General features: G+C 40.3%; 1 protein-coding gene across 1 annotated transcript in view; it reads left to right on the forward strand.

Moving 5' to 3' along the window:
• Window positions 1–6,581: 6,581 nt before the first annotated feature.
• The window catches only part of LOC102194393 (bactericidal permeability-increasing protein-like), a 14,918-nt gene continuing 11,443 nt past the window's right edge, over window positions 6,582–10,056 (forward strand). The window contains exons 1-11 of the mRNA XM_005726754.1: window positions 6,582–6,719; window positions 7,722–7,832; window positions 7,925–8,039; window positions 8,142–8,273; window positions 8,358–8,513; window positions 8,627–8,690; window positions 8,987–9,047; window positions 9,126–9,217; window positions 9,319–9,495; window positions 9,578–9,637; window positions 9,714–9,769. Coding sequence (XP_005726811.1) covers window positions 7,730–7,832; window positions 7,925–8,039; window positions 8,142–8,273; window positions 8,358–8,513; window positions 8,627–8,690; window positions 8,987–9,047; window positions 9,126–9,217; window positions 9,319–9,495; window positions 9,578–9,637; window positions 9,714–9,769 — 1,016 coding nt within the window. The 5' untranslated portion in view covers window positions 6,582–6,719; window positions 7,722–7,729. The remainder of the gene's footprint in view (window positions 6,720–7,721; window positions 7,833–7,924; window positions 8,040–8,141; window positions 8,274–8,357; window positions 8,514–8,626; window positions 8,691–8,986; window positions 9,048–9,125; window positions 9,218–9,318; window positions 9,496–9,577; window positions 9,638–9,713; window positions 9,770–10,056) is intronic.

Below are 10,056 nucleotides of genomic sequence, written 5' to 3' on the forward strand. Positions count from 1 at the left end.
CAGCTCATCTTGTTCCATAGTCGGATAACATGAGAGTGGATGAATAATAAACACACGCCTCGTCTATTTGCATCACCTCAGCTGTTGTTTTACATATCAGACCAACAAATTCAAATTCACTTTAATAAAAGCATGCTTCTTTCCAATATTATCTTCATATAAGGCATGTGTTTAACATCTTATTGTTTACATGCAGTGTTTTAATGTGTTTATTGGTGCAAATTGATGATTAGTAAATCCACATCTTCAATACAGGATGCAATGAAGCAAGGGGATGCTTTCTAAAACAGCCCTGGAGTCAACAGACAGCTGTCCTAGCTTTGTTTCCTCGCAAGAAGGTAACAGGACCTACCTTCTACCTGTGTCTCAGGAAACCAGGGATCCCTCACCCTGGAAAGCAGTAGCATTTGAAGGTGTTTACAGGAAATGTTGGCCATTTCTGCACAAATGTGAGGTAAACAAACAAAAACAAAAAACAAAACAAAAAAAAGTATTGCAAACCTATTCAGGAACAGCTGAAACATACCAAAAAGAAAAGTTTTCCACGCTCAGATTATGTAATATGGAATCCTTTTCCCCATCACATACCAAACCATGTCTATTTTTGTTTAAATGACTGCTCTTTTCCTACTTTTAGGACTTCTATAACAATCAAATAAGGTCAAGTTCATGCAGAAATACAGAAAATTCTAAAAGGCTCACAAATCTATAGTGAATAACAGCCATGTTTACACTTTGGTGTTCTGGACAGATGAAACATACTGGCAATAAGATGTTAACTATTTCAGAAGTGCTTATAAAGTTGCAGTAGTTGACACTGGATGTAGCTAAGATCATTTAACCTCTCGCTAAGCTAATCTGAAGTAACCATCTCCTTGTTTTATTGCCTCTTGTAGCACATGAGAATTAGGAATAGTGCTGAAATTTGGACTGGTTTTATTAGATGAAAAACAAAAATCTAAATCTTAAACAGATAGGCAGAAGATGACATACAGCAAAAATGCCCAGAGAACCGTCCAACAAGTTAGGCTGTCTACTAAAAACAAAGTTTTGATGATGTTCTGAAAGTGAAAAATGTGTGTATTCCACTTTCAGTCCATATTCAGCTGTAGCAGAAGTACAACATCCAGGTATCTGTAGAGGACTTTGTACAGCAGCATATGATACTATATAAATACACTTTTGGACTCAAACTAGGTTCTCAGACTCCTCAATTTGAGAAACCAGTGTTTGGTTATTTAGTACGTTTTTCTAACGTACCGTTGTCATCACGTTAGAAAAACGTTTTTGTGTTATCAGAGACACAACTGCATTCAGCCGTAGCAAATTTTCAGCATTTTCGGTAGTTTACAACTTCATTTTGAAAAAACACAACACTGTCAAAATTCACTACGCAAGTATGTATCCAGTGGATGTGGTGAACTAATTGAAAGTGTACTTAAAGTATCCAAATCGAGACATGCTGTGAGGAGAAGCTCTGAGTGATGGGAAAGGGGTGGGATTAAAGGCTTTGCACACACCTGCAGGTGTTCCAGTCACACCCTAACAGGTTTAACTAAGACGGGGAACTGAGGCGAACGCCAGTCAGGCGCAGTCTCTGCGTGCCTACACAGAGATGTCAAATCAGCAACGGCAAGGAGAAGCATTTATGTGGGCTTACCTCTGGGTGCTGTGCAGGCATCACTCACTCGGTTTGAGTCACAGAGCAGGTTTAAATAATAAGAGCCTCAGCAACAGTTGCTACAGGCGTTCAGCCAGCATTCAATCAACTTACCCATTAATCTTTCATCCAGTAATTAGGCTAATTCATGTCACAAAAACTAAAGAGAATTACTGAGTTTGACAGAAACATTTTGTCTACTTTTCATCCTCCATGAAACAAAAGACCTTATTGTCCATGTGCCAGTGTTGATTCGTCACACACTGCAACACTGAAAGGGCTTTTTTCTCTCTTTTTTTTGGACAAGGACAACAGAGCATGAAGTGTGTGATCTCTTAAATCCCCAAGCAAGACCTCGAGGCACCCCTGCTGGCTGCAAATTAACCTACTTCATACCAGGCTCCGAATGCAGCGTGCGTGATAGTGTGAAACTAAAAGCTCGTCGGAGCTTGTTTTTCATGTGTTTGCTTTCATTGAGCTGCAGACTGGACCTGGAGTGTTGCAATTACATTAGATGTTGTGTAATTAGCTTGATTAATAGAGGCAGCAACATGGGTAATCACAGAAGCAGTTCTCCAAACGTGAAGACTGGGTTTATCCATAAACAGCATGTAAACATTGTAAATGTTAATGTTATTAAATCACAATCCCGAGGTTGTCTGAGGGATCCCCCTTTGAGAACCACATATAAAGTAATGTGTATGTTATATATACTTGTGACCACAAGATGTCACTCCAGTTCAGGAAGTCTCAGCAACAGCAGTGTCAGCGTCTCCTGAAATAGCAAGCCTGTCCTGTCAGCCTCTCCTTGAAAACATGCATGACTGTGCTTTTGATTGCAATGTTTATGGGCTTTTCTATTAGCTGCTGCCTTTGAGGGTCACCACAGCAGATAATCTGCCTCCAGATCCACCTCCTGTCTCTTTGTCAGTGCTGCCGTCTCCAAACCACACATCAGAGCAGCTCTCACTACCATCTTGTAAACCTTCACCTTCACTCTTCTCGCTACCCTTCTGTAACAAATCACCCTTGACACTCCTCTCCCACCCACTTCACCCTGCCTGCACTCTCTTCTGTCTGTTGCTTTGGACGGTCGATCCCAGGTATTTAAATTCACCTGTCTTCACTGCCACTGCTCCTTGTATCTTCAGGTAATATGTTTTCAATCATCTTGCTATTTCAGGAGAGTACTTGGCACAGTGGTTAGCACTGTCGCCTCACAGCGAGAAGGTCCTGAGTGCAAGTTAAGTGCTAACTTTAACTGTCCGTAGGTGTGACTGGTTGTCTGTCTTTAAGCCCTTTCACAAACTGGCAACCTGTCTCCCACCATATGGCAGCAGGGATAGGTTCCAGCTTCCTGTGACCCTGAGTTAAAGAAGATGGATGGATTTGATTAGCTCCATATTTCTTGAGTGCATCAGTCTTCTGTTACCTTACACCTGTTTTGAGAACTTAAAGCACTCTGAATTACACCACACCTGTATGAAGGGATGTTCTACACTGACTGTCCAATGGCCTCTCAGAAAAGGAGAAACATTGTATCAGGGTCAGTTTAGGAATTAGGAAAAAATCAAGATGAAGCAAAGTTTTGAATCCATTTTAAAGACATCATGCCACTAATGAAAATGTGTTATTTGTTTTTATCTCAGAGATTATCTAGTAGCTCATGTTGAACATAGCGGAACAACTCTACATTCCTTTTCTGTTTTTACAGTGAGGTTTCACTTTAGCTTCAGTCTATCCTGATGTTTTTAGTCTAAAAAGTCTTAAAAGCCACTGAATGGTACTTACACTAAACATCAAACAGTAGAAAGAAACGGTTGTGTGTCTAGCTTGTGAACGTAGTGCATTTAGCAGATAAAGAGCCAAATATTTCCTCAGGAAGTTGGTAGGGAGCAAAAATAGGTGGCATAGGTGGCAGGTGGCAAACGCTCCCAAAGGCAACAACTTAAAGGTGTGTAAAACAAGTTTCTGCTACCACCAAGTGGACAAAAGCAGTTACTAGAAGTTTGATTTTTTTGTCACCTCACCTTTGAGTTCAGGAATAACAGTGAAATTCTGCACACAAACCAGTGACAGGAGCAATTTCTGCAGAGCAGCTGTGACTGTGCCAAAAGCATTTAGAGCAGTTAAACTGTCTCCTGTAGTAATAACGAGTTGTTTCACTACAGTTATAAAAACTGATGCTTTTTTATGCTAGCAGTGCGTACTAATCTAAGCTCCTTGCTTGAACCCTTCTAAGGGGTCATATACACAGAGTTTCATTGAGGGTTTGTGGTTTTAACTGTAGTCTGTTGCATATTGAGCAACCGTGTGTTACATCCCGTCTAGCGGCCGATGTTATGCAAAAAAGTGATTTCCAATGTTTTTGTGTAATAATTATGTGTAACGTCTTTGATAAATTGGTAAATATATTACATTAAGGGGTTATATATAAATTTATGATAGGAATGCTGTTTATGGATAAAAATGACTTGATATGATTTGTTGAGCTATGTCTGATGCATATTTTACAGATTATAGGCCCGCCCTTTATAAAGGAGGAAACAGGGGAAATCACATTTTAGCACAACGACAAGACATGGCATGAAAACAAAAGCATCCACTTCCCCGAGAAGCCACAGAGAAGAGGAAAAAAAAGTGTCGTATTTATTATTCAGCAGACTCACAAATTCAGAAGTAGAGAATCCTCAGGGTGAGCCAAAGTCAGAACAACCAACAAACAGAGCTGTGCATCAATACCAGATCAGATGACCTGGCTGAAAATAACAAACCAAAAAACATGGGCTTGCCTCCCTGGTCCGTGAAAACAGTTAAAGAAAACAAAAGGCAGAACAGTGCTGCTTACTTGTTCTCTCTTGCTAGACACAGAACAACTACAAGTCTCAATTATCTCTGCTGTGGCTGATTGAATCAAAGAGAAGCAAATGAGCCATGTTGGTTCCATATATAGGGGTGGTCCTCAGGTTGGAGCTGGTCCTCTGTAAGCTGTAGTGTTGCCACACTAATTATAGCCACTCCATTTAAATGCAGATGTCTTCACAAAACAATACATGAGAAACACAATACGGGTCTAACACAGAGCTTGCCCAGCAATTTAGATCTGAATTAAATTCATATTCATTATCTAATCATCCAAGTATTTGCTGATGACATAAAGTTTCAGGTTGGAATAAAGGAAATGTTTTTGTCTACAAGCAGCGGTTTAAAATCAATTCAATTCAGTTTAATTTATACAGGGCCAAATCACAAATCACAGTCACTTCTAGGCGCTTTATATTGTAAGCTAGAACTTACATTAGTGCATACAGAGAAAAACCTCAAAATCATATGACCCCCTATGAGCAAGCGCTTTGGTGACAGTGGGAAGGAAAAACTCCCTTTTAACAGGAAGAAACCTCCTGCAGAACCAGGCTCAGGGAGGGGCGGGGCCATCTGCTATCCAGCTGTAGGTGGTGAACTTTAAGAAAAATGACAACAATTCCTTCAGAATGTGTGTCACATGACCAAAGCTCTTCATGTGACTGTATTTCCTACCACCTCTTTACTTCGTGTGTTGCAGTTGTAGGCACTGTGGGAGGAATGCTGTAAACTAATAATCCACCCAACATGCTTTTTGTCCTGTCAGCACAATAATTCGATTCTCTCAGACTTTAACCCCATGGCCCGCTGCTATTTTTTACCTCTTCATGCTGCCTCAGATTTCTCACTGTGTAAAAGTTCAGTACTGTTCAGATTGTAAGTGATGTCCACATTGCTTTGATGCTCCATAAAACAGCAGTAAACACTGCTTAGAATGTAATTTCCCCCTTTGTGGTTTACATACACTTAATGACCTGTATTATACACGAATCATTGTGTCTAATACTAGCCGCTGGTTTGTGTGGACCAAAACAGGTCTGACTGGATGCCACCTTGCTTTTTTGTACCTCCACCAATCAGCAGCAAGCAGAGTGTTTTCTTCCCACTGTAAAGGTTTTACACAATTGTGTCAGTTTTCAGTGAAAGGCTTCCTGTTTTCAGACAATAACCGCAGTTACTGACCAGCTGCTGTGTGATGACTTTGTATTCTAAACATAAACAGCAATTCAAAAAGCAGGAAGCAATTTCAGTGGTTTTTAAATGACAAAGAAAATATTGATGCACATCATGACCAAACAATATGATATAGTAAACTTTTTGGTTGTGTGGTTATCACACTGGATTTTCACTGAGGAACCATTTCCTGGTCTCTTCTTCTGTTCTATTGTTTTTTTTAAGAAAGTCGAAACGTGCATTTACAGTAAAAGTACAGTAAAAACACATGTGGTTATCTACTCAGAGCAGCAATTTGAAGAGCATTTTTTGATAGCATGGAGAGTTAAAAGGTTATGACAGTCACAATAAGCACAATAATACTTTAGTTATAGCCAAAATTGTGTTGTGTGAGATCCCACTGACTTTAATAAAGAGACCAAAATCCACCAAGTTCATCTTTGAGTCCATTTGAATGCTTGAAATTCATTCAAGGGACTGATAACTGATACTGAGTCCACAAGGATGGAGTGGAAAGCAGCCTTTGTCTCTTTAAAAAGCCGGCCTGGCAGCTGAACACATTCAAAAATTCTTTGAAAAACTGAGATGAGGAAGTGGGAAGTTGAGTTGTGCCTGGTTCTTGTGTGGTACTTACTGTAAATTCATGCAAGGAACTAAAACACAGACATACCTGCAAAACAAGAGGACAAACTTTCAAGGACATAAAGTTCTTCAAACAATACCAAGCTTTACAGTAGTTGACTTAGTCTGTCTTTAAAATCTCTGATAATCTTTAACTTCTACACTGTTAGTCTTTTGTGAAGAAATGATAAGGAAGTAGAATGAAATTCAATAAAGGGACATTGCAAACGGCATGTTTGCTTATTGTTGCTGGGTGAGTTTCTTTGAGAAGCTCAGTTCCTGATTAAGTAAGTGAATTAGAGCGCATGTGATTCTCTTCCTCTTTCAGTCTGACTCTTTGGCTACGCTGGCACATCGTCTGAGAAAGGGCAAGCTACGTCTTCCGGACGAACTGTTGCTTCAGGTAAGAGTGAGTGTGGGTTAAATGTATATGGCAGCAATGTTTTCTGAGTTGTAATGCTTAATCTCAACACAGATGGTGCAGGCAGTTAACACAAATCTCTCAAAGGGTAAAATCTGAAAGGGTACGTGGCTACTCTACTGCAAAATAAGTTATATTTAGTCTCTCAGTGTGCTTTGGTTGTTGTTATAAGGTTTGACTTGTAAAGACTTGTTATCAGTTGAGCAAACTAGTGTTGCAACTCAGGTTAAGACAGATGTGGTTTGTATTGAGTGCACCATCTCTGAGTGTTGAAAACACTGAGATCTGCATTCAGATGAAACATGAAACATACTTGAGCCAAACTGACAACATTGAGGATGCTTTTTTTTCACTGGGTATAAAGAAAGGTTTTGGTTTCTAGTGTGGGCTGTAAAAACCGAATGATCTTCAATAAAACAACAAAAGCAACACACATTCTTCAGACAGTCACACTTTACATCACATTATCATTATCATTAGACTTGCACAGATTCCAGATCTGCCATCCACACATGCAGTGTACTAAAGTTCAAGCAAAGTCAGCAGCACGAGTGAAGTATGAGTTAGAAACGGTCAGCTTTATTTTGGTTTAGTGGGGAGAATGACACGCTGTAGACAAAAAGCATGTAGCTGCTCTGGTTTAAAGCTGTATGCACATCTAGCTTGAAACACGCAGTGCTGGTAAAGATGGTGGACCATCTTTATGCCCTGACAATCAGCCAAGTTTGATATAGCTCAAGCTCACCCTGCTGACCTCTCAGGGGACATGTGGTTTCATGTGAAGCAATGACTGTTAGCTCTTTCAATGAAGCATGAAATAAACCCCTTTATACTTCTCCTCCACTGCATAGTATTTCAGTAATGTTGTATTTGTACATCTCCTTTAATTTCTTTCTTTCCAATCTTTCTTCACAATACTGCTCTGTCTTCTGTTGCTCTTGCATGAACAGGAATTTTGCTGATGTTCTTGTCCTTCTTTTCCAGCTGCTGAGATGTTCCTGTGCTGTTGGTTGGGTCTGGTGGCTCTCATCCCCACAACCTTAAGCACCAATCCTGGAGTAAAGGTCAGGCTGACAGAAAAGGGCATTGAATATGGTAAGGTTTGTGTAAAAATGCTTCATTTTTAGAAAAGCACTGATTTATCCAGGATTTGTTCATCAGATTCTTTTTTCTTTGATTTTTCTTAGGCAGGCAACTGGGCATGGCTGCCATCCAGCAGAAACTCGGATCAATCAAAATTCCAGACTTTTCTGGGACAGAGAAGGTGTCTCCGATTGGAAAGGTTCAGTATAGTTTGTCAAAGTAAGCCACCAGATTTTTTTTCTTTTGCATGTGTTTAGATTCTGTAGCAAACTGTTATTTTCTCCTTATCCTTCTTTAACAAAAACACATTAATTCCTCCAGTATGCACATAGTTAATGTGGGCTTACCAAAGTCTTCAGTGGATCTGGTGCCAGGGACTGGAGTCACACTGTCTATAGGTGATGCCTTCATCAGTCTGAATGGAAACTGGAGGGTCAAGTACCTGCGAATAATGTGAGTGAGGTAACATCTCTTCTATAGGGAAAATAATTTGGTTGCTTAAAAATATAATATCTGATATCCTTTTTATTTTACTAGAAAGGACAGCGGGTCTTTTGATTTGGATGTGAATGGTCTCAGTATCGCTACAACCATCTCCATCAAGAGTGACGAGACAGGCCGACCAGCGGTCAGCAGTGACAGCTGCTCAGCCACTGTTGGAAGTGCAAAGGTCAAGTTTCATGGTGGAGCGAGGTGAGAAACCCAGCTGTGAGGGAGAAGGGTTTTACTATTTTACTTCATTTTCTTGACAAATGGCAGAATTTCTCTAAATCCTGCTGTTATTGTTTTTGTTTGTCTTTTGTTAGCTGGCTGTACAATCTCTTCACAACATTTATTAATAAGGCTCTGCGCAATGCACTCCAGAAACAGGTGAGAGCAAATCAGCTACTTGCAGCAGAAATCCAGCTCATGCAACTGACCAGAAGTGTCAGCTAGTGCACAGTGTCTCACATTATCTTTTACTCTGAAGTAAAATCAATAGATAATATAAAAGGTGCATCTACAGATGTGCCAAGCTTCACTGTTGCTCATGTACATTGATTAATTAAGGTTTAATTTTGAAATGCCGCTGTGAGCCTTTAATGATGACTTTCTTCGATACAAATCACTGTCTCCAGATTTCTTCCTGAAAATAAGGTTCTTCTTTTCACTACTTGCTGTTGCAGATCTGCCCCCTGGTGGCTGATGCAGTATCTGATTTAAACCCTCAGCTGAAAACTCTCAATGGTAAAGTATCCTGTTTAGTTACTCAATCAGCTGTTTCACTGGTGATGAACACATGAGTGAGCTTCTGTCTCTATGCAGTCTTAGCCAAGGTGGACAAGTATGCAGAGATTGAATATTCCATGGTATCATCACCGACTGTTTTAAAGTCCTCGATAGATCTGAGCTTGAAGGTAAAGAATTATGCAACACTACATTTTTACAGGAATCTAAAGATATCATTTTATTATTTTTTAAAAATCTGGAGCATTGTTTTCTGGGTCTTCTTTCTCAGGGGGAATTTTACAACATCGGGAAACATCAGGAGCCTCCGTTCTCACCAGCGGCCTTTTACCTGCCACCCCAGAACAACAACATGTTGTACATCGGCATGTCTGCCTTTACTGTCAACTCTGCAGCCTTCGTCTACAACAATGCTGGAGTCCTCAGCCTGTCCATCACTGACGACATGGTAAACTGCTGCCTCCTGAGTCTCATACCTTCTTTTCAGGGCATCAAACTGATCTCCAACCTTTCTCACTTTGTCGTGCCAGATACCAAAAAGCTCTCCAATCCGACTCAACACCAAAACGTTTGGAGCCTTTATCCCACAGGTGACAACACAATTTGGTATATTTAAAATATAAATGTTTGGTAGCTTGTCATCTGAATTTCTTCTTTCTTTGCCAGATTGCTAAGCAGTTCCCAGGTCTGATGATGAAGCTGCTGGTGAAGACAGTGAAAACCCCCACACTGACCTTTGAGCCCAACAACGCAACAGTCCAGGCCACCACCACAGTGACGGCCTTTGCCATCCAGCCCAACTCTACTCTGTCGCCTCTTTTTGTCCTGAACTTGGTAAGTTACCCAGCTGATATGATTTTAAATTGTCTTTGTGGTTTTAGAAAACCATCTGAAATGAACCACCATTGCCTTGACAGGAGGCCAGCGTGAGTGCCCGTATGTTTGTCAGTGAAATGAAATTGGCTGCAGCTGTCACCCTCAACAAGTGAGTTAACTGGCAAAGAAAAAT

The sequence above is a fragment of the Pundamilia nyererei genome, unplaced genomic scaffold (assembly GCF_000239375.1).
Source record: "Pundamilia nyererei isolate P.nyererei 1_Seehausen unplaced genomic scaffold, PunNye1.0 scaffold00021, whole genome shotgun sequence".
Classification (NCBI taxonomy): domain Eukaryota; kingdom Metazoa; phylum Chordata; class Actinopteri; order Cichliformes; family Cichlidae; genus Pundamilia; species Pundamilia nyererei.